At 48.2% G+C, this 24,604-nt stretch overlaps 1 protein-coding gene across 2 annotated transcripts in view; it reads right to left on the reverse strand.

The window, feature by feature from the left end:
* Positions 1-24,604, reverse strand: part of LOC144139457 (putative sodium-dependent multivitamin transporter) — a 53,155-nt gene that overhangs the window by 11,227 nt on the left and 17,324 nt on the right. For both annotated transcript variants that reach the window (XM_077671793.1, XM_077671792.1), the window contains 9 exons: positions 21,432-21,499; positions 16,334-16,491; positions 15,555-15,695; positions 15,360-15,489; positions 11,702-11,790; positions 10,975-11,084; positions 8,603-8,670; positions 8,441-8,527; positions 2,411-2,589 (listed from right to left, as the gene is read on the reverse strand). In XM_077671793.1, the coding sequence (XP_077527919.1) occupies positions 2,411-2,589; positions 8,441-8,527; positions 8,603-8,670; positions 10,975-11,084; positions 11,702-11,790; positions 15,360-15,489; positions 15,555-15,695; positions 16,334-16,491; positions 21,432-21,499 (1,030 nt within the window). The remainder of the gene's footprint in view (positions 1-2,410; positions 2,590-8,440; positions 8,528-8,602; positions 8,671-10,974; positions 11,085-11,701; positions 11,791-15,359; positions 15,490-15,554; positions 15,696-16,333; positions 16,492-21,431; positions 21,500-24,604) is intronic.

A 24,604-nucleotide genomic window follows, 5' to 3' on the forward strand; every position in this document is an offset into this window, starting at 1 on the left:
CCTAATCTAGCTTTTTGGGGATGTTCAGTATTGCTAAATTGAACAGGAGAGGGGACAATACGGAACCTTGGGATGTTCCTATGGAAGGAAGGTGGATACAATTAGAACGGAGCTCGCCTACCTGAAGTACGGTGGTGCCTGCAGTGAGGAAATCCCGCACGTAGTTATAGATGTGCTCTCCCGGGTGGATAGACTCTAGGCCTTTGAGGATGGCAGTGTGGGAGACTCTATCGAACGCTTTCGTCAAATCGAGTGCAAGGACCGCGGCTGCGTCGTGTTTAGGTGGTTGGGAAATTATATCTTGATGTAGCTGGAGGAGCACATCTTGGGTGGACAGTTTAGGTCCGAACCCCAGAACTGTTGGGGGAAAGGCCTCTATGCTCGTGATGTGAGTGGTTAGTCTCTTAAGAATTACGTGTTCTAGTACTTTGCCCATACACGAAGTAAGAGATATGGGGCCAAGGTGTTCTATGGTAAGTGGTTTACCTGGCTTAGGAATTAATGTTATGGAGGCATGTTTCCGTGCGGGGGGAAGGGTGCGTTGAGCCCAGTAATAATTAAAGTAAGCAGTCAGGGCCCTAATAGACGGATCGTCTAGGTTACGGAGAAGTTGGTTCGTCACGCCATCTGCACCGGGTGCGGATCCTGGCCGAATCAGTAGGAGAGCGCTTCTCAATGCTGCTTCCATGATGGATGCATCCAGTGTTTGATTAGGCCAGCCGCGGAAAGACGCGAATGCAATCGAAGGACCAGTGGGGATGTAATGCGTGCACAATGTGCGCAGGAGTTGTTCGTTATCACCCGAGAATTTCTGTAATATAACTGTGAGGCGGTTGCGTTGTTCCGTCTTAGGGCCCGTAGGATATAAAAGATGCCTTAGAAGGGATCAAGTGCGTTTCATGCCTAGGGTGCCTTTAATGCCGTCACAGATCTCAAACCATCGGTTACGGGTAACCTCAGCTGAGTATTCGAGAATTTCTGCTTCGAAACGAGCTACCCTAAGCCGAAGTTTCCTATTATGCTTTAGCTTCCGCCATCGGCGCTGTATGCCGCAGTACGCTGCTCAAAGATGTTGTAGGTGTGGGTCGACCGTTTGCGCCGGTATGCACGGGTCAAGGGGAGTACTGGTTTTTCGGACACAAGCTACCATTTGCTGGACCCAGCGCTCGAGGCCTAGCGGTGAGATTACCGGGTCGTCGTGACCACGCCGCACTTCTCGGAATTTGTCCCAGTTGGGTAAGTGGGTCCTGCGGAGACGAGTATGAGAGTGTTTGCTTAAGGACAGCGTGGTTTGAATTATGAAATGATCGCTGCCTAGTGTGTGGGTCAGGTTGGCCCAGGCTGTCGGAGGGGCGTTCAACGTGAGCGCGAGGTCCGACCGAGGAGGAGTCCCTCTGAACGCTGTTACCCACACGCGTTGGGGTCTGCGGGTCCGATTCAATCACAAAGCGGAGTGCCTGTATATGATCCCAGAGGCACTGTCCTTCGCGGGTGCTGTGGGGATACCCTCATGTGGTATGTGGCGCATTGTAATCCCCCGTGACTAGGAGTGCGTGGGGACGCTACTCGTTGCAGTACTGCTGTAGGGGCTACCACACAATGACGTTTGATGCAGCCATCACCTCCTGGTATCATTTTCTGATGGTACGCGCCCTCACTCTTTCCCTCTATTTCCCCTTTTGCAACCTCCCCCTTAGGGCGAACGAACGATTAGACACTTTCACTGCGGAAGCTGTCACCACCGTGAAGCGGGGTGGTAGGTGCACATGGCCGAAGCGGGGCGGTGTCGTTTCCAACACTGCGGGGAATTGCACGTGCATTTGCTTGACCTTGACCGCACGAAGCACTTGCTTCAAGGTCAAAAACACGCTGCCAGGCGCTTTCTCAGTTTTCACCTAGAGTAATAAGATTCTCCAAAAAAAAACAGCTTAAATTGAGGTGCCGAGGGCGAAAGTTGAAAGACATTAAACCTCTTCCTTGGCAATTAGGGCGGAGCCCTCAGAACAAGTCAGAAATCATACTTCGAAACGTAACGATATACCGACAGAAGAATACGCACATAACAGCACGAGACAAAAGGGCACATCGCGAGTTCAGAACACCGCGTCAAAAAACCACGCTACAAAACAACAGGCGACTGACGAGAACAGCGACAAATAGGCACAACGACAAAAGCGCATGCGACAGAACAGCACGGCGACAAAACAGCACGTCTGAAAAGCAGAGAACCTTAGCAGTTAACATAGCATCCATCCTCACGCGTTGCTACTTTGTAGCCGCGAGTTTGTGCTGCTTGAAATAAGCTTGGTGTGAAGTAAAGACAAGCTGGTAACCAAACGTGATGTTCTCGTTGGCCGCGAAGCCCAATGAAGCGCATCGCCTGAAAGCTGGTGTAGTATTTCAAACGAACCTTTGAGACAATGGTGTGCTATCTGGGGTGAAACCAGGTTCCGTTTCAGTGTCATTAATCGGTGGGCACCGGTCTAGGGTTCCGGATAACACCGGTGGCCTTGCCATGCCGGATATGCTTCTTCCCACAGCATGCCATAGCTGGAGAACACAAACCAGTAGACTTCCCCACGCTGCTCCCTGGATGTATAAAAGCATCAGTGTTACGACACATTTTCTGTAGTCACGGCAGGAAGGAGCTACCCTTTTAGATTACCTCAAAGCATATTGAATTTTTCAAATTTACTTTGAGGAAGCGTTGTGTAAAGGAAATTAACATTTTACGTTACGTGGGGTTTTTCGAGTGCCCTTCTTATTTTAAAACTATTGTAATGCTCCAGCTAGTTTAAGCTGCAGCATTATAGTAGTTAAAATAAGACCAATTTTTGTGCGTGCCTTCTTTTTCCATACCCTTTCTCCCACTTGACCCAGCGTACTTATGTGGCAATAAAAGATTATTGATCGGTTTTCAAACTTTTTTCATAGTTTCGCATCTGAATGTAACTAATTGGTGCAATTCTTGCGTCAGAATTTCTAATGCAGATATTAGAAACTCGTTTTCAATTTAAAACAATGGTAATCCTTGCTCTATGCTCCCTCCAGTTCACCTGCGACAACCATTCTCGAAAATAAAGTAATGAAATGCCTGATCATATCCTCCATTGAAATTAGGATGTGGCTGGTTCAGAACTGCGGAATAAGCGACATAAAACATATAACCCTGAAATAAAACGGGTGACAGCACTATGTTATGTTATGGCTGACTACCAAGTATTGACGACAACAGCATTTTTCCTAGTTCTTCGGCCCGGACGCAGCAGTCATTCCGTAAGGCAAGTTCCATTTGGTTTAACACTACCCACGGGAATTTAATTTAAAAAACATCAATACCCATCTTTGTGCCGGACAGCAAGAAAATTCCAACATGCGCCCTACCATCCCTATGGTCTGGAAATAGTTTTTCAAAATAGAAAAAATATATTTACATTAAGCAAGATACCTGTAAGAAAAATTGAAGTGTTTTATTCAAATCACTAGTGTAGATTATACACTTCAAAATATGGCGGATACCTGCATGTGGGTGAATCGACGTCAAGCGAAGCTTTTCATCGTCATTAATGTCACTGTGTTGAACTGCACAGCGGAGTTCAAGTAGCAACGTTTCCAAGGATTGCACGGGTATCATGACAATGCAGTGTTGAGACGAAAGCGCGTGTGGCATTTTTGTTCACTCGTCACCTGTGGGCGTGGTTCTGACGACGCCCTCGCATTTCAGTGCCGCCATGCGGGTTGCCTTCACTGACGTATTCCAGCCAACCTACCCAGCGTACATTCCCAGTCTGCGCCATGTTTCACTGTTTTCGATGATGTTCCTGTTCTGCGTGACACTTCTTTAGGGCCCGAATGTCCAAGATGCCGTGCGTTCACGTGTCTTTAGATGCCACGCATCTCATTCACCCGCCTTGTCCCTCCATCCGGCGTCGGCGTCATTGTTGTCGGCGTCCGCCCCTCCCCCAATCTCCTCGCCGCGCCAGCTTCGCTCTCCGCCGCTCACCCCCTCTCCTCTCCGATAGCGAACACTCTCTCGCGAGGAGCATTGGATTGGATTCGATTGGATTGGCTTGGATTGGATGGGCTTGGATTGGATTGGGTTGGATTGGATTGGATTGGATTGGATTAAAGTGGATTGTGTTGGATTGCGTTGCGTCATAGCCGCGGCAGACGCACTGGCGCCGGCGCGTCCCCTCACCGTTATGCGCGCTATAAAACGCGGTGCCTGCGCCGCTCCGCTCCATCGTTCCAGCGCCGTTCCTCCGCAGTCCAACGCTGCAACGTGAACCCCCTATGCGTCGCATCTACACAGGTGTTCCCGCGAGGGGAGGTGGGAGATTTTTGTACGCTCTTCGGCCGCCAGGCTCTAAGCGCGCGGCGGTGGCACCGGGATTTCGTTGGCTCATCAGGCAGCTGGCCGCCACGTAAGTTCTACCGTGATACCAGGCACTCTGTTTTTATTGCTATGTATTACGCTGGATTCTAAAGCGTGCCAGAGACACGAGAAGCGCAATGAGCGAGCCGCGCGGTCGCTGCGCAGGCGGCGGACACGGCCGGGAAGTGGCACAGGCCGGCGCAGGTAGCTCGAGCGATAGCTTGTTACCGCTGCACAAAATGGCACTCAAGTTCCCAACAAGGCAGCACATGCGAGGAAGGAGTTAATCATGCTCTGGTGAATTGCATTAAAAATCGTCCTCTGCACCGCTTACGAAAGCGGCCATCGAATATCTTCCGCAGTGTTAAGCCGAACACATCTGTAGGCGGACCTGTAGGCAGACCTGCCGGCTGCTCCCAGCGTGCGTCTCCCTCCACTGTTTAGAGCGTCGTTCTCTAGCCGCGGAAGCAATTTTCACTCGCGGCGCCTGCATCACATCCACGGTCGCTTTTAGATGCGACGGCGTCTCATTCACTCGCCTTGTCCCTCCATACGGCGTTGTCGTTGTCCGTCCACACCCCTCCCCCATTCTCCTCGCCGCTCGAGCTGCGCTCTCCGCCGCTCACCCCCTCTCCTCTTCGATAGCGAACACTCTATCGCGAGGGGCATTGGATTGGGTTCGATTGGATTGGCTTGGCTTGGCTTGGAATGGATTGGATTGGATTGGATTGGAGTGGATTAAAGTGGATTGTGTTGCGTCATAGCCGCGCCACGTTGCGTCATAGCCGCGGCAGGGGGTTCACGGCACGTTTCACGCGTTGGGAGAATCAACCATACGGAAACAACAACGGAACCCCCTATGCGTCGCATCTACACAGGGGTTCCCGCAAGGGGAGATGGGAGTAATTTTTTAACACAAAACTGTTTTATGACCGGTACACCAAGATTTCACTCCCGTAATGCCCGTCACGGAAGTGGTGTCGCCAGAAAAAAGTATCATTGACGCTGCGCCGCCCGGATTCGAACCGATGCCCTCTCGAGCCCTATCGCCGCAACGCGCGGTACGTGGTGCTCTACAGACTGCTCTATGAGCGGAGACGAGAGCAGCTCTACGAATGCGCCTGATGTCCCTCCTTATGACTTTAGGGTGGTGCTGTCGTCTAGGAGAGGCGAAGCGAAGTAGTGCATCATGACATTAATGAGCGCCGACAGTTGGCGTCTCGACGCCAGCGCCTTCGTATACGGTGGACGCGCGTGAATTGAAGCAGTTTACGCTGTGGCGTTGTTACCATGACCGTTGTGTTTCAAGCTGTTGTTTCTGTGTCATTTTTGGATTTGTTGCCCGGAATAAACCGGTTGTTTTTATGTTTTTTTTTTTTTTTCTTGAGTGTCGGCGTCACTTTGTCTGGCGGGGACAGGCTCGCGAACCCTACGCACATGAAGGAGATTCTTTAACATTCAACTGCTCCTATGAAGGCAGCTTTAACTTTCGTGTTTTAGCGGTTCCTGTAAAAGAGGGATAAATTACAATTTTAGATGCGACTGCATCTCATTCACTCGCCTTGTCCATGCAGCGTCGGCGTTGTTGTCGTCCACTCCTCCCCCATTCTCCTCGCCGCGCGAGCTGCGCTCTCCGCCACTCACCCCCTCTCCTCTCCGATAGCGAACACTCTCTCGCATAGAGATAATATACTGACTCTAGAGGGAAAGCGCGCCGCTGAGCCAATGTATTGGAACCGTACGACACACAGTGGCAGACATGATACAACGATTTGAAGGTTGCCAGCTGAGTTTTTGCTTACTAAAAACGGCGAAAGCGATGGGTTGTAATCTGGCAACGGGCTACTGTGGCGTTTCCGCGTCCGGCTAGCGAAGCATGCCGGGATTAATTGTAACATGGCGGACCGCTGGCCAGGCGGATTTTGTGTAGGCGGCGTCGACAGCATTGCGTAGTTTATCTCCTGTGGGTAGGTAACCGACGTGTTTTCGGTTTAGCGTGTGACTTATATGTACTGAGACTATTTGAGCAAGGTGTGGCAACGCTCACACAACACTTGCGCGCAAGCTCGAATGCGACTGATCGCATGCGCGAGGACGTCAAGGAATCAGCTGATCCGTACTGGGGCGCACAGAAAAAATGAATTTCCGTCATGATCTCCGTGCATTTTTGCGCTGTGCTGATTTGTTTGCCATTCTGTGACATTTTGCGAGTCGCTCAATGCTTTTCAAATGAAGTGAAGTGAAGAACTGTGGCTTTGTAGCTGAATGTAAAACCTTTGTTGACACACACAAAAAAAGAAAAACGTTATTGCAATGGCCAACGCTGATATTGCCGGTGAGTCGCGGCCCTTTGAAGCACAGGAACGAAAGAGCGCGGTCGATCGCAGGCCAACGGAGTGGCAGAATGCATGCCAAGGGAGTATGCGAAATACAGTCAGCGACGTGTCCCGTTTTCTTTTCCGTCTGTATTCGTCAAGTTCTAGCTGCTTTCCACCACTTCAAAGGGAAAGCTTGCGGGACTGAATGGGCAGTAATGTGCCGCACAGAGCGCGCGAGGAGAGAACATTGACTTGTTGACTTATTGTGATTGATTAAAAAAGAAACCGCATTTCGTTACCTATTTTTTCGTTCTACCTTCACGAACGTTTGCGCGAAAGTTCGAAGCACGGAGAGCTGTAAAAAGTTCCATGAATAAAACAACTGGAACCGAACAATTATAAAAGTTCCTTTTATTTCTCTTCCAACGGGAACAATCGCTGGCTGCCACTCCGTAGCATGTAGTGAACCTTGCGGTCGTCAAGGTCAGATCGGAATCGCTGTTCCGGCGTCAGTTCAGGGGCAATAGACAGGGTGTTTAACGTGAAGAAACGAATGACAGCCTCGCAAGCGCCCGGGGAGGCACTTTCTCAGCGCGTGCATCCGAGTTGTACCAGTTGTACGCGTTTTGCACGCACGCAGATCTGAGCTGGATACTGCATACGCACACACACTGCGCAAGTCAGGCGCAAGGGCCTCGCCACTTCCTAGCACACTTAAAGAAATCGAAACCAAAACTGAGCTACGCACTTCCTTTTGTTCGCAAATTAGAGCTTAATTACACTAAAAGTTTTTTTAGAGCTAGTTTTAATTACTGAGGCAATTATTTGCAACTGTTTTGCTTCAGTTCTTTGTTTTAGTTAAATAATTAACGAACAACTTTTTACAAAACTGAATACAATTGATCTGGCAACGATGGGAATTGTATCATGTCAGCGCCCACGATTCGTACGGTCTCGGAGCTCGCTTTACCCCCCTCTCTCTCGCGAGGGGCATTGGATTGGATTCGATTGGATTGGCTTGGGTTGGGTTGGGTTGGATTGGATTGGATTGGATTGGATTGGATTGGATTGGATTGGATTGGATTGGATTTTGATTGAATTGGATTAAAGTGGATTGTGTTGGATTGTGTTGCGTCATAGCCGCGCCACGTTGCGTCATAGCCGCGGCAGGGGGTTCACGGCACGTTTCACGCGATGGGAGAATCAACCTAACGGAAACAACAACGGAACCCCGTATGCGTCGCATCTACACAGGGGTTCCCGCGAGGGGAGGTGGGAGAATTTTTTAATTAAGTGGCTGACGTAGGGGCATTCACCGAAACTGCCCCCGACGCGGAATCCACAGTGCTACGGCAGCTCTGCTCTGAGACATCCGTCCGGCAGTCACGTGGGCAGCTTGTTTATATACCAAATCCAGCCTTTCGTGGCATCCGAAACTGCGACTGGCCACATTGAAAACGTCTCTTGTCAAACAACCATCACGCGCTGAAGCAAATGACATTTCTATACGTGATAAATAGGTCATTAGCTACTTATCGCAAAAAAAAGAACATACGCAAAATGTTTGTGTCAGTGCCCCTTTAATGTTTGCGGACCGTCATCCCCGTACCGAGGAGACGCCCGTTGCCTCCATCCCCGTACCCACTGAGCCCCGACTCTTCAACCGCGACCGTAACAGACGCGCCACAACCGTGCGCTAATCGCCTTAACACCGCCTTCTTTTCTGAACCCGGTAAAAACACCTTACCTTCGCGTTTATCCACGGCGATGATAGGGCAAGAAGCACAATCCCAGTGAAAGGACCGGAACACGAAGCGTAGAAAGACATAAACAACTGCGCGGGAACACATTGTCACATGATGCGCTTAGAACTAAAAGGCAAAAAAAATTAGGGGAGTATTGTACCTACCCGTGCAGCCGTCCCCATGTATGGTATTGCAACTGCATACAGGGTCATTATCGTTCCACTGGCAAATGCTGGAAAGGAATCTAGTTTTGTAATTATTGCAGCTAAAGCGGACGATTGGGTGCGTTTGCACATATTCGTAGTAACAGCAAAAATAACATGAGACGAAGAGAAAAGGGGGGTGGCGGGGGGCGCAAACACAGGGCTGACTAACAACTGACTTCTATTGCTTCTGCCCGGTGGTTTTATGCTTGTATAGACACCACTGGCAAAAGCAATAAAAATCAGTGGTTAGCGCTGTGTTTGTGCCACCTTTTTTTCATCTCGCGTTGTTTGCGCTGTTACTACGAATAAGAATGTAATTATTTAGCAGATGGGGAAAATTAAGAACTGATGACAATTTTCTGTTTTGTGGCGTGAGCATCTGCAATATGTCACAGAAACTTTGTCTCTTTAAATTCAGTGCACACCTAAAAATGCTGTCATTCATCTTACGAGGAGCACTTTATCCCTGCTGAATTTAAAAAAGCAACATTTAAAATGATTGAAGAGTAAAGAGCACGCACGGTAATATAGTATTTGCACACAGTCCTTCTACGACGACTCAAATAACAATGCGTACTGAAATCATCATCCTTCAGAAGTTTTCAACGTTTGTGTTTTAAGTATGTCCAATAACTTCGAGCTGCATGAATAACAAACACTCTCTAGCCCCTGCGTTCAGGAGAAGCTAGAGAATCAAAAAGGATTTTTCTTGCCTAGAAACGTTTAATTTCGTTCGAAGAAAAGTTTACTCTTTCTGGCATTGTTGCGTCGACTGAACGATTGGAACACAACATATTCCAGTTATATTCACAACATGTTATGTACCCAGCCCATTCAAGTAAGCATATTTAACTCTTTTAATAGATGAAAATACTGAACCCGCTGGACTTGGTAAATTTAATGCGTACAGAGTCCGGTCACCATTGCATCTTTTTCTATAGCATTTGGACTTCAAACGAGTGGACCTACCTGCACTAGCTAGCTATTTTTTTTATTCTCCTATTATCCAGGATTAAGGATGACTCCTACCCGCATACTACCCTCCTTCACCATATCTATCCCACCCAGTATTATAGTACCTGCCACTTTTGCCCCAAGCCGGGCACCCTGTACCATCTGGTCTGGAAGTGACAACAATCCCCATCCCTCACACCCAATGCCCGTCCCACGTACGAGCAGTGGGTGGACCGGCTGTCCACCTAGTACCTCTCGACCCAGCGCATGGTGATAGAGAGGGTACGAGCAGCCAGCAAGGACCAGGGCATCCCGGACTAGCGGTCGCCCCCCACCGGTGCTCTCATCATCCTGCACCGTTAAGCTCGAAATTAAAATGTCTATTCTCTCTCTCTCTCTCTCTCTCTCTCTCTCTCTCTCTCTCTCTCTCTCTCTCTCTCTCTCTCTCTCTCTCTCTCTCTCTCTCTCTCTATCTCTATCTCTCTCTCTCTCTCATTCAGTGCGCCTGGCCCGCGTGAACTACAGGGATAGTCAGTTTTATTACATCGAAACTGACTGCAGTTATGATCCGGTATTTTATGGTGTCCGCGCGGAAAAGCTATTCCCAAAAACTGAGAGTAAACAATCCAAGTGAGAGTAAAAGAGTCAACAAGAAGAACAAGCGCATGCCGCCAAAGCGAACGCATATCTTTGATCGCACCGGAGAAAAAATTTCGCCAAAAAGTGAAAGTGAAAAAGCCAAAACAAATGCAAACGCAATTCAAACACAAAGCAAATTGTACATCTTTCTGTTTTTGAACAAACGATCTACGTGACAGTCAAGTAGTCACGTAATTGATCTAATTACATATAGCGTAATTACTCAGCTATACCAACTTCACAAAGTAAAGTGCCCGCTGTTTTTTTTTTTTTTTTTCAGTCTCACCCAGAACTCATGCCCGGGTGCTTCTCGTTAAGAATTTGTTCTTTTAATAGCGAAATTTTTTTTCCGTTACTTTGGACAGACTATTGGTGTGTTTGTCAAGGGCAGCTTATCACTGCAAGCCGCAATTTTGTTACTAAGGGTAGAACTGGACCTCTGAGGGGGTTTGGCGCAAGGAATCACGACAAATCCGCATACGAAGGCTATAGTTAGATTAACGTAAAGGGCTCGGCCAGCCCGCATGATCATGTTGTCCTTTGGAAACGCTGGACCGCCTGACTGCCCTGACTGCACCACAACTGTGGAATCACAGACAAGGCGCTCTGCGCGACGAAATGGTTGCGTTGAATTGTACGTAGAAGTGAGCAGCGGAAAACAAAATCAAAATTTCACATTTCTGTTTGAGTTTGCTCCCTCGCTTAATGTAGAAAAGAAAATGGTTGACAGTGTGTACCAAGCAGTCGCATCACGAAGACTGCCTTCCACTCGCTCAGTTGGATGCTTGGAGCCACGATGTCAGTGTAGAAGGTGGCTGCGTGGGAGTTGACCACCGATGAGACCGTACTACGAAAAATGCAGAATAAACCAGAAGGCCCGGCTGTGCGACAGAACGTGACAGATGGTGGCAAAGGGCAAGACACTATTTAATTGCGCGCACAGAATTGCCGCGGGTTTTGCTTGAATTTGTCTTTGTGAGGAACCAGCCTTGGTGAGCATCGTGCAAAACGAACTTCTGGAGTTACTCAGCATTGATCTGTGAGATACGGGCATACTCCAGGGCCTGAACTACGGGGATGGCGCAGAAATTGCAGTAGGATTTGTTCCTTACGGATTATCTTCATCTTGATCAGGGTCGCCCAAGTTAATTTCCTAAGGAAAATATTAGTGCAGTACGAAAAATTGCAGAGGAGAAAGCTAAAGACAGAGGCAAGAAGAGATGCGAAAAAAGATTTCAGCCATGACATAGCGTGTTTCATGACTTGAATACTTCATGACACATTTTACCTGCGTGAAGTGAAGCTTCAGCCTGTTTTTACGCGAAACTAATGGTCACGCAAGGCATATGAATGCTTATGTTCGCTGCATGCACAAACCAGTGTGAGTTACAACTAACGCGGTGACGAATTAAGTGTAGGAGGAAAGGCAAACAAAAAATACCCTACATATTGCTCTTTTCTAACCTTGTTGAAGCTCCAAGGAGTCCAGCCAAGAACAACCCCCGTAACACTGTCACATCTGACAGGCTTTCCCTTACGTAATAAGGAACAATCTGAAAAACAAGATGGTTAGGTCCGACGCAAAGCCAGATATAGTTGGTAATTAAGGCGGCTCGCCTCAGAAAGTGGTTGTAAAGAAACCTTTTGTAAACATTTGTGTTGCTGCCAGGGTCTCGTGCAGACGAAAATAAGGCCAATACTGATTGCTTAATCATTTCAGGTAATTTTCGTGGACACAAATAACAGTATCCAAAGCTTGCAATGGAATACAAATTATATTCACTTCAAATACTATTCTTGGGCATTTTACGCACTTTTCAGGCTTTCATGCAACAACAAAAGCAATTTTACGGGGCTTTACCGCAGAAGTTGTTTTTCTTTCCTTTAATTTATTCACTACACTCGGCATTCGACACTCAGGAAGTCGGCGAAGGTAGTGATACGATGTAGAGCAGTATTTACAGTGTATTAGCACTTATATTCAGGTTACTGTTTACAGGATGTACAGGTCCGCGCAGAAGTAAACGGAGCACGGAATCGGTGGCCGAACTGCATCGCTGCGCCCTGCATGGGCGCCGACGAGAACCACGGAGCGCTGGTCTGAGTGTGTTCGCACAGTGCGAACACACTGTTCGCACACTGTGTTCGCACTGGGCTAAGTAGAAGTTGGATTGTACAGCTTCTGAAGTACTCGAGGAACTTGATATGTGTCTTCTGTAAAAAGCTATTGACCTCAGTCTCTGCACTGAAGCCCTAAAGGCGGAGTTTGATATCAGTAATCATGCGTGCTACCACTCACACTGTTGCCAATGTCGATTAGTTGTTTTTAACAATTTGTACTTCATGCACGCACAAATTTTGCTGCATAAGACACGTATATTCTTTTCGATGGGACTAATGAGTAGCTGTGCATGAGCCTGAGGCCACGGTAGTCGCAGCAGAGATAAAACTAGCTAAAAAAAGGGCCCATCTCCCCGCGAGGGGGACTCGAGTAAATGCGTCGCATAGGGGGTGGGTGTATTGCGTTAACGTTTAGTGTTTGGGCAGTTGGTGGTAGTGAATGCGTTGTATCAGCAGCTTCTTGACGTTGTTTGAATGAGTCAAGGATATAAGGCGCGTTCGTAGCCTTTGATTCTGTGTCGGTTTTGTGGCGCAGTGGGAAGAGCACCATGTACCTCGCGTTCCGCCCACAGGTAGTGAATGCGTTGTATCAGCAGCTTCTTGACGTAGTTTGAATGAGTCAAGGATATGAGGCGCGTTCGTAGCCTTCCATTCTGTGTCGGCTTTGTGGCGCAGTGGGTAGAGCACCTACGTCATCTTGCGTTCCGCCCGCAGGGTCATGGAATCGAAACCAGGCGCCGGTATGTATTATTTTTTTTATATAGTGTAGGGGGAGGGGTGCGCACCTGTTGTTGAGAGCGAGGAGGGTAGCGTGATGCGGGAGAGGAGGAGTGGGGGAGAGGGCGCGCCTGCGCGCTGAGCTGTTGCGGACGCACGGCGGACGCTACATGTGAGTTAAAGAAATGCTCTGCATTTAAAACAGTTATCTCCACGGCACACTACCTTTGGGATAGGGATCGGGGAGTTCAAATAGCGGCAAAAAATGTAACTTTTCGAGATCCACTTTTGGAGATAGATGAGAAGTTTGTGTGCGTTTCCTGGGCCGCATTTTTTTGCTACCACATTTTTTTGCATGGGCCCCTACGGGATATGGCTTGGGAATACGCAGCCGGGTCTCCGACGGAGGGAGAGGGGCCTCCAGCCCTGCTGTTTCACCAGCCTTGCACCACTAGTGTAAGCTGCACCAATTTGTTCACGTCAATTCGTTTTTGTTTCTTAAGCAACGTCAACACCGTTGTTTTCTTTTATTGCCTCATTTATTGTAAGGTTTCTAAAGCTGTAAGCACTCGCGTTTTGCATTCCTGTCTTTGTCCCCGTCTTCGCGCTATTTTTATTCAAAATTTTTCAGTCATCAGCGACAAGACTGCCGAAAACTGCATCTATAGTTTTGAGAAGGAAAACTTAGACCGCAGACACAAACCGCTGTTACACTGCAGCAACAGAAGTGCAGTGAACCCAATTTTTACAGCCTCTACGACATGTAAACCGCCGGATTTTCTCGAAAGTCGCAGCGAAGTCACTGCGCCAGCAGTCTTGGATGCGCTCCCTTACCGCTGCACTATCTCTATGCGGTACGCTCCCGTTGCAGCCTTGTGAACAAGGCCACAAGCTCCTCCATTTCTGTGAAGTACGCTTCCGTGAATTCACGCTAGGTGGTACCGTGGCTCCACTGCTGAATAATTGTTTGCTTTTACCGCGAAAGCCCTATTATCCTAACTACAAACGCATAAAACGGCTCGTTCCTCGCACCGTCAGTCGGATATTGAAGCTCAGATATTGATGATGATAATGATTACTAGTTGTATCCGCTTTGTAGCGGGGAATTACGTGTCACCTTACCAAAAGAAACTAATATATGTATGAGTTATACTCTTCGTTTAACACTAGCGCTGCTCTTAGGTCAGGCACAAAATACTTATTTTTTATGTTACAACTGGTAGCTGTCCCAGGCAATACTTCCCTCTCTGATTTTCGTAATCCAGCATTTTAATCTTCTTTTCGTCGCCTCGACAGCCTTGACGTTAACTCTCTCTGTGCTACCTTTAAATCCTAGGGCTTCTGGAAGCCGAATATTTCCCTCGTGTAGATTTGTATGGATACCGTCGCATTCTAACACTATGTGCCCCATAGTTTCTGTTTCTTTTCTGCAGACCACGCATACCCTATCATTTCGTGTGTACTTCCCCACAAAGCTCTTCGTTCGCAAGCAATCTGCTGTAGCCTCAGAAAGCAAAGCACCGCCAAGGTCAAGCCAGCGACTCGTGCGGTCGCGCCGTGAACGCCTTGAATAGCTCGCTTATTCAAAGGGAAATGGCGCTTGGAAGGGCACAGAAGGAAAAGCGCGTGTGCCGTCAGAAAACGATACGAGGTGGCGCTGGCAGCATCAAAGTTCAGTGCGCTTTAGCGCATGATTGCGCCGAACAATGCGTTTTGTCCGGGACAGTCTGCTTGCACTACACAATACGCAACGCCGCGGGTGATTCTACCTGTGGGTACTAAAACTGTGAAGGGTCCCGACAAAGGTTATAACACGTCCAACACGGCGATCGATGACCGCCCCAACGATGTTTTCCTGAAAAAATTGAGCGAGTTATACCGCACCGGCCACCGAATATTACTTTGTAAGGTTGGAGTCTGGGCTGGTTGGTTCCAGATAACTCTTGCTACAGCGCGGTGTAAAACACACACACAAGGACAAGAAATGACAGCGCTGCGTATGTCCCTTTCTTTTCCTTGTGTGTGTTTTATACTGCGTTGTAGCTTGAGTTACACCGAACAATATTTCCACCACAAAACCCACAACCAAATGGTACTCAGGTGACTACTCGCTGAAAGACACACAGTCACTTTTTTTTGTCGTGGTCAGCTCGTGGCTTGCTCAGAACACAAGGCGGATGAGTGGCCAGCGGGAAATAGAATCCACACTAACACTCGACCGTCACTCAGCCGACAAATGCCGCCTGTGCGCCATCTTGCGTGAATATGCATAAAGCACGGTCACCTGATCATAGCTTTGTATGACGCCTTGCCGGACCGGATCGCAGTCCCTGTACCAGTAGACCATGGCCAATCCTGTGCATCCTTGCAATATAAAGAAGGAAACGACGGACGCCGCGCCAGCAACGGCTATTCTGGAGGGAACAACAGCATGGATGCCACTGAAAAATGACTCGTGAATGCTGGATAGATAACTCACCTCTTAGCTTGGCGCTCTGTCCTGGCTGCCATAAACCTCTGCACTGCCATCTGGTCGAAGCCCATCCTCATGAGAATGTGAGGCAGCGTTGGAAGCAAGCAACTCCAGAAGTTCTCGTCGCTCGTTGCGTCGAAGTTTGTTCTGGGGCAGGAGTAGAAGTCGTTAATTTGACAAACGAGCTTGGGGGGAAATTCAGGCTTAGTTCCTTCTAGGCTGAGAAAATCTGGACAGGTAATGGACATCCCGCAAGCACGTGCCACGTCGACACCGAATCACACACCACGCCGCGTACGGGCAAATGACCTCCAGGCTTTAATCCTCTTCGCATAACATAATCCAAAGAAGCAGGGGTGCCCCCTCTCGGTACATACGCACACTATACGTTCCGAAAGCGTACAGGTCCTTTATAACCTCTGTAAGTAACCGTGCCTGTTACTACTAACATCTTGAATAGGAAAAACGTTAAGCTATAGGGCAAGTCTTTAGGTTTGCCAAACGTGCGATTAATATTATTAACTTTTGATTGTTCGTATCAATATTTTTGTATAGTTATAATTTGTTTAGAGTCCTTGCCTCCTAGTTGACAAACTTTCTTGTGACTTGTACACGCTGGGCTCTAGCAATTTAATTAAAAGAATGGACTGGTCATTCCGCCATCCAGAGAGAAATTTCCCTATTTTAAACGCGGAATTATGGTGCAATTTTCTAGCTCAGAAAAATGTTTGATGGTGGCACAGTGTGGAATCGATTAAAGACAGAAACAAAAGTGTAGCACTCACCGAAACATGTACTCTGTAGCATTGAATTCACTCATAGGTTTGAGTGGAGGCACAACTCTACCCGAGTCATAGAGGACCTTTCCGATCATGGTCAAGGGAGCCGCGGTCATTACCGCAGCTTGAATGCAGTCTGCCCACACAACACTGCGCAGGCCTCCCTGTGGCGAGAGAATGAGCGCTGCTGTCAGGTAGAAGACGAACGTCCACAATAAAATAGTATGCGTATCTCTGCGATCTGTTTCAGTTGAAAAGCACTACTGTCCTCCCTCGGCCGATATCGCGGTAGCTCGTCTACTCGTCGGCCCTGTTAGACTAGCTGGGCATGGTCTCAGGATGTCATGTGGGCATCCTCGCCAGATCCTCTGCGTTCAAACAAAGCGTTGAAGGCAGTGCTGGCGTTCCAGAAAAGCAGCGGTTTGGCAGCTAGGTCGTAGCCCAGGCCCCGTTGTGGTGAAATATTGAACAAGCACTGTACACGGTGTTGGCATCTTTTGTATATGGTTATACCCCAATCTTTATCTTATAGTCGTAACACTTGTCACCCTCTATATCCATGCTCTTTCCCCTTACCTTTTTCTCACCGACGTAGCAGGACAGAGCCTATATGGTCAAGCCGACCGCTGCGTTTTTCTTCCATTCATTAAAATTACCCTCTCTCTCTCGATCGCTCGCTCACTACAAGAAACCTTAATCGTGGATCTTCCTGTATTTTCTGGTTTTTAACTAACTCGCGCAAATGTTGATACACAGCACAGGGTAGGGGCGACGCTGACAGGTACCGACCGACGTTAGTCCTAACCTCACGCCCTGAGGCCTAACATATTGTCAACCACGGTACCCGCATTTCGACGCACAATGAGTGTGACACTGCATGGCACGTCGTAAAGACCAACGTGAAGGCTACAGAATCAATGTATATTTATATTACGCGTCTAACGTGCCTATTTGAGGTTTAACTTCATGAACCGTTATAATCTGTCTAGGACAACCAAGAATTTGTTACGGTTTGTGAATGTGGAAGCATTGAACGCATGAGACGCTTTAGTTCCGCCTCGCGTTTCCAAAGGTCGTCGTAATCTTCCTGCTTGAGGCTCTTGAGGGGTATTGCTTCGCTATCCGCCTTAAAGGAGTACTGACTCGAAATTTCCTTGTTACATTTTTTTTCCTGCTATGCGTGCCTACCAGCCCACTAACCATAGAATGACAGATTAGGCGGTCGAGCGCACTGTAAACTTTCATTTACGGCGTCATTTATTCGTGCCTGTTTCGGTTTCGACAAAACGAACGCCCAGCGTCCGCCATGACAGGAGGTATCACGTGACGTCACCATTCTTGCCGTATCGCTGCCGCTCTGCAAGCGCGCGCGAGCGAGCGCACGCGCGCGCCCAGACTGGCCGAGGTCTTCGCCGTCCCCACAGGCCCGGGCAGCATGACGTTAGTCCCAAAACCATGACGTGTACACACGCCCGAGGAGCGCGCGCCCACCACACCCAGCGCGTCGGCTTCGTCCGACGTCGGCAGTTTGGGCCAAGTAGCAGATGATGTCATGTCGGTCCGCTCTGGGCTTTCTCGTGTGGGCGAAGATTAAAGTGAATTTTAAATGTTTCGCTGAACGTTTGCTGCTGAAACTTCCTGGGAGATATCTCCTGATAAAAAGGAAGCGTTTTACATGGTTATCTCAGCTTTCAAATTTCGTGTCACTACTCTTTTAAAGCTTTCGAATGGCTTCGATCTTCTCCTACACGTTGCGCCGCTGATCGTTTCTGCCACCATGTAATGGAAGAATTGACTATAATGATGGATTTAACTGCTTTTCTGTCGGCTAGTTCGGCTGCGTTCTTCCGCTCCCGTCATCTGCGGTGTAATAGCGGGCATGGCCTCGCTTCACTACTGCCGAGTTTAAGCTTGCGCTGAGGAACGCCTCGTGCTATGGAACGTTTCTCGAGGAGCTCGTTTGCGGCTCCCGGTGCCAATGTTAACTTTGTCACTCAATTGGTCATCTATTACTCCCTCATCAACAACACTTATTGCGCATCCAGATGCGGGTACCGTGGTTGACGTCGTAAGACCTCAAGGCGAAACGTTAGGCCTAATCTCCACGTATAACCGACAGTTTCTGGGGTATTCGAGCTAAGTGGCACGTACGTTGAGATTCGCAAATTATGGTAGTTTCGTATTCAGTCACGGTTTTAAGCTGGAATGTACGATGCTGCGGAGTCCGTCGCTACGGACGCTGGAGCATGCATCAAGCACTCAATGGGTTGGTAAACCGATTCCTAGTATCACACTTATGCACTCGTGCTTGAATCACGCGCACGTACTCTGAAGGCTACCAGCATTCCATACTCGCACAGGGGCAATGCGCAATGGTTCATAAGCAAGTATGTATGCTACTTTCCCACGATAATCCGCAATAAGCATGGCTAAACGGCGTGTACTATTTTTTTCTTCGGTTTTCCGATATTAGGGTTTTCACATAGTTTTTTTATAATTTTGCATGCCACTTAGCCCACTGAACGAGAAATTTACGTGATGAAACCATTTATCATGTATGTATTGTAATTTGGACCCGCATTTGAGGTACGTACACTTTCATACACAGCCAGTTTTGTTGTAGATTGAAAATGTTGTTTGCGCTGGATTCCCGCCAACGAAGCCCCCGTTTCTTTTTCCTTTGCCACAGCAGCAACCGCATTTACTGGTCGCTGGCCACAAAGTACAGTAACTCGGAAAAGTAATGCAACTCTCTGCACAATTCCCGCGTCTGCAGTCCCCTCTCCCGCGCCCAAGGCACACAAGGCCGGGCCGCATATTCGAAAAACCTTGTCTCCTAGACACAACCCCGTTCGCCTCGTTTGCTCATCGTTACAAGAACCGAACAGGTATAAACGTGTTCCTGGGCTAAAACGACGTAAAGTTTACCAAAGCATCCTTATTTCTGACAAGAATGCATAGAAATAACCAAAAAGCTCAAGTTGCAGCAAAAAAATGTTTTAAACGAAAAAAAAGTGGGACCATGCGGACTCTAGCCCAGGCCGTTAGCGTGAAAACCTAACACTCCACCCCTAGGTCCCAGAGGCCGAACAGGGAAGCCTGTGTACCTGTTGCTCAAGAGAATGGAAAGGGTGTTCTAAGTGAACACGTAGATGGCGCTAGTTCAGCCACGTTTGCCAATCACGCATCGGGGCCCCATAAGTACGAAGGCCAATGTACGAGGGGCCCTTTGGAGGCGCCGGCCTCAACAATCCCGTGCGGCGAAGGATCCCTTGACGCGGTTCACTATGCCGAACAGTACTTTCACCGAATGGATTGCAGCCGGTCCCAACCAGCCCGTGCGCCCCTCTAGCCACGCATAGTGTACGGCAGTCTTTCGGCGACGTTGAGAAGACGCCTTACAACGAGGCCTGCTGCATGCTCCACATATGCCGTGCACCCGGTGGTAACGAGCGAAGAGATGATAGAACTTGTAGTAACCTTTAGGGGGTCAGAAACACTACAGACTGAATCATTTATAATATCATTACCGTCGTCATCATCATCGTCATCATCAACCCTTTTTTTCTCACTGCAAGACGAAGGCGTCTCCTGTTCTTCTGCTCACCGACTCTATTCCTTGCCGCCTAATTTCTCTATCTCATCTCTCCATCGGCCTGCTTCTAACCCCCTCTCTCGGTATACACTCGGTTAATATGGCGGCCCACATGTTGTTTCTCCGCACTACCTGTAAACTCGTCCATGTCTAGAAATGAACTGACCCATGAGGCAGCCCGATATTTCGGCAACCAAACTGACCTCCACGAAGACATCCCTACGATCACGGGGAGCAGAGACAGGCTAGTTACGCACAGGGAGATAACGCACCACTACAGGCTTGGCCTCACCGGTACACTGAACAACACTCTTCCCTCAACAGATGGCAGTCGGCTGCGTGATGACGAATACAATCGAACACCTTCCCCAACCTTGTCCGGAAAACCAGCCGGCTGCACTTTACGTTGGTTATGGTCGGCAGTACACTACTGGACGTGCAGCTCGCGCTTGCCATGCGTGGGCCACAGGCGGGGGCCACAAGCGTGGGCGAGAAGCAGTGTTAGCTCTCGAGCCTGGGCATGGGCTCTCAAGCCTGCAGTATTGAATAAATAAAGAACTAAGTCCTGGGCGCTTGCTTCCCGTCGCTACACGTTACTCCTAGCCATCACGCTTCCTTCCGTGACTCGTTGGGCGGACTTATTTTTTTTTTCTTTCAAGGTTCTTAGCAAGTCGCTATTTCTGCGCGAAGTCTCCACCGGGAGTACGTAAGAAGTACGCAATGCACGGATTGAATGTTGCATTTTTATATGCGTAAGCATAGGAAGCTCAAAGCGCAAAAATCTTCGGCGTCAGACGTGCCTGAAATCGTCGGTGAGGCGAGAATTAGGAATAGTACAGCGCCAGCACTGAGCCGCGGCACAACAAACGGTGGAGAGGACCGAGGGCCCGTGTTGTCAGCAACCGCGTCTGTACAGCGGACGAATGCGGAAATGTAGCGCATTGATCCGTGCGTTTATCTATGAGTGCGCACGGGCACGACCTCCACAAACCGCGGCAGCTCGGCAACGGAGCTGATTACGGAGGCCCTGGTGTGCCACTTGGTACGACGCCGTGTGACTGGCGTGGAGCTTCCTGCGTTAGCCCTCGTTTTGATGCGTTGCGCAAGGGGCACATCTGTGCTCACGCACCTAAACTCAGTCTGCAACATAGCATTGTTTAATTCTAAAGCGAAAGCTTTCTTAGTGTGACCGATGGCGTCCTGTCCAATAGTTTACCTTTGTCTCATAAAGCACGTATCGGTATTCATTTTGATCGTTCACGAATGCGTTTACTTAGTGCGCAAAAAACCATCGCATGAGTTCATTCTTTGTTTGCTATTTGGATCTTTGAATGTTTGAAGATGACGCACTTTGACAAGGTTGGACGAAGGTTGGACGGCGAAGGTTGGACGCACTTTGACAAAGCTTTGAAGTGACGAAGCTTTCACGCTTCTCTCGACTACCTTTAAGAAGTGGCAATCGAATTTTCGCAATCGCTCAAGATGAGCTCAAAAAAAGGTGACACATACCAAAGCTGTGTAGACGGTTCCAGCCAGGCCAATGGCTACATTTGAGTACGCCAGGGGCACCGAAAACACTGCAATAAAATGACCGCAATCGACTGTATAAACAGCCGAATCACATTGGTCACAGGTATGTTCGACAGACATTAGCAGGGTTAGTTATACCCAAGGAGGTTAAACAAAATTGCATTTTTTTAACCTCCTTGGTTATACCTAATCCCGTGAACGCTGCTGCTTATCCGTCTCTGATCGTTTGTGTCGTAATTTCGACGATTTTCTTAAACGCACCCAGCTTTGACCAAAGCTATATGCTACGTAATTGGGCTGATTTGCGACACTTTTATTTAGGTTGTTCAACACAGTATTGCGTCCATTACTACTGCGCATTCGAGTTCAAATTACACTGACCCTCTTGTACTGCTGAAACTAGGGTCTCGAACGTCTTGGCGTGCAGCTTTTTCGTGCCGACGCGCTGTGTTTTACGAACTTCAAAGACTATTTCATCCCGCATCTGCACGACGTCTCAGCCTGGCCCCGAAATTTTATTCCATCACGCTTGACGCTGCAACAAGGTTATAACAACATCTTGATGGACAAATGATTCATTTTGTTCCTTTCTGCCTCCGACACGCCATGATCGAAACCTCTTTCGCGCATGGGTGGGGCGCAATGAGGTAACGAGCTATTGAAAAATGCAATGCTAACTCTCTAACTAGTTAAAGTAAGGGCTCACGGTTAGAAATACAATAGCTAAGATTTTATATTATTCAACTGAATTGGGTGACATGTTATTAACAACGGTGCAGTTGCATTTTGACTACACTTTTCTGATAAGCAACTCTCTAATTCGCCTTATTGCCTGGGTACAAAAAATAAGAGCCACACAGAGAGTTTTGTGGTGGGGTGCTGCACATGCTGCGACATAAGCGCTTTTGTCTTGTTGCCGTGGACGGACAGTTGAGAGCAGGGCGTTTCAGCGCTGGGCCATTCCGGCCCATGGCGTTTGACCCCCTTGCTTTGTCAGGTTGAAGGAGAAAGTTCTTAGTACATTTTAATGCCTGGTTTATAGCTTAATATAATAATCTGATATGCTAAACCCTCATTTTGACAAATTCGCTTTGTTCGGAGTGTTTCGTGGTTCCCACCGCGGTGCATAGCCAGCAAATCATAATCCAATTGAACAAAATATCGGCTATAACGAAATCAATTTTTGTTCCCGAAAGCTTCGTCATAACGAGGGTCAACTGCATATATTTTAATCGATATATTGTTGCCTGTAGGCAGAACAGATGGGACCACCAATTGCTGATGGGGACGTAATGTATTTACAAACAGGTGCGACCAACGTATTTAAAGCATGTACATGGCGGTCATCACCGGGCCCGCTCAAGCTGCACGCCAGCCACTCTCTAGTCGTCGTCGTCGTCATCGACTGTGGACCACGACGCCGTGGAGCGTCATCCATCAATGTCCCATGAAAACATTTATACTCCAAATTCACCAACGGTTAACCACTACCCCACCTCAATGCATTTATTTTGTGAAAACCGGTTCACCGATATGGTGGTCACAATTCCGTGTTGCACCATGGTCTGCTGCTCAAGACCAGATTGGCTAGCGAGTATGTGCATGGTGTGAGGGTGCTGACGCTTTAAAGCAGGCCACTACGAGAGAAAACGGCCTGCACTCGAATTTCGTCCGCTGTTGCTGTCTTGTGCGATCACGCGCAATGTTCGTGTCACGGCGTCATGAAGCTCACACGTTCAAACGCCATGAGGCACCATTCCATGTTCCTGATATTGTATGGGGAAGGGGAGAGAGAGGAGAGAGAAAACGTGCTTGCAGGGTGTCGAACCGGAATTTTTTCGGGTTTGGTTCGGGTTCGGGTTCAAGCCTTTCGGGTTCGGTTCAAGTTCAGTTCCAGAGCACCATTCCGTTCCGGTTCGAACCGGTTCGAACCGGTTCAAACGGGTTCAAATGGGTTCGAAGAAAAAAACAGGCGTGTTTCTTTCTGTTAATTTTTTGTGCTCGTTTTTCGCTTCCTTATCAAGTCGGCATAAAAACAAAGTCATAATGAAGGTTTCTTTGTCCAGATATTTTGTCTTCGCCAAACTAAAGCGACCCTGCAACACTTTTTTCAACTTTTTTCTAAATCTTGAGTGCTTGCAGGAAGTAGTCAACCAACACATTAGATTACGGGGTCGCAATGTGCCCCAGCCAAAAATCACTGCTCTCTCCTCGCCAGATAACACAGAAACTTGCTCAAAATATTTTTCTCTCCTTCCCGGTCTTCGCGTTCTTCGACCGCTGAATGACGTCATTACACCGGTGTAGCGGCTATTTGCCGGCTTTCCTTAAGTTGAAGAATAGAACGCATTTGATAGCCACTTGAAAAAAAGCCACAAAAGCGAAGCAGAAACAGAAGGTGTATCCGCAGCGACGAGCAAATCACGCACTGTTGCTCTGTGCTGGCAATAGCGATAGTTTTTGCAGTGCTTCCAGATGCGAAGAAGAGTGAAAGCGTTTATCGAAAGTCTTGATTTATTTATTTACTGCTTTTTTATTTATTTATTTATTTATTTATTTATTTTTTTATTTATTTATTTATTTATTTATTTATTTATTTATTTATTTATTGTTGGGTTTAACGCGCCGACGCAACGCCGACGACGAGGCGCGCCATAGTGGAGGGCTCCGGATTAATTTTGACCAACTGGGGATCTTTACGTGCGCCGAAATTTCGGACACACGGACGTTTTCGCTGTTCGCTTCCATCAGAAAAGCGGCCGCCGCGGCCGGGTATCTAAACCGCGTCTGCGTGCTCAGCAGCGCAACGCCGTAGCCACTGAGCCACCGCGGCGAGTTTATCTAAAGTGTTGAAGAGCTCATTTAACTGTACCTGCAAAATGTTTTCTATGGTAGTGTGACGAGTATGTGGCGCCGACTGCCAATTGTGGCAGGTGGCATTTAAGGAAATTTCCTTCTGCTCATCTTTTATCTGCTAACGGAGCTGTTAGAAAGAAAGAATGGCTATAAAAACTCATTGGACGGCGTGTATAAGACGGCATTGGATAGGGAACCACTGGAGATAGCAACTTGCTAATGGCCCTTCAGCGACCAATGACAGCGATTGGGCTCTAGGAAAGATGATAGCCAAGTGAAGTCACAAGCAGCAGTAA

Source organism: Haemaphysalis longicornis, unplaced genomic scaffold, assembly GCF_048455015.1.
Source record: "Haemaphysalis longicornis isolate Haplotype H1 unplaced genomic scaffold, Haemaphysalis longicornis Haplotype H1 scaffold_5, whole genome shotgun sequence".
NCBI classification, from domain to species: Eukaryota; Metazoa; Arthropoda; class Arachnida; order Ixodida; family Ixodidae; genus Haemaphysalis; species Haemaphysalis longicornis.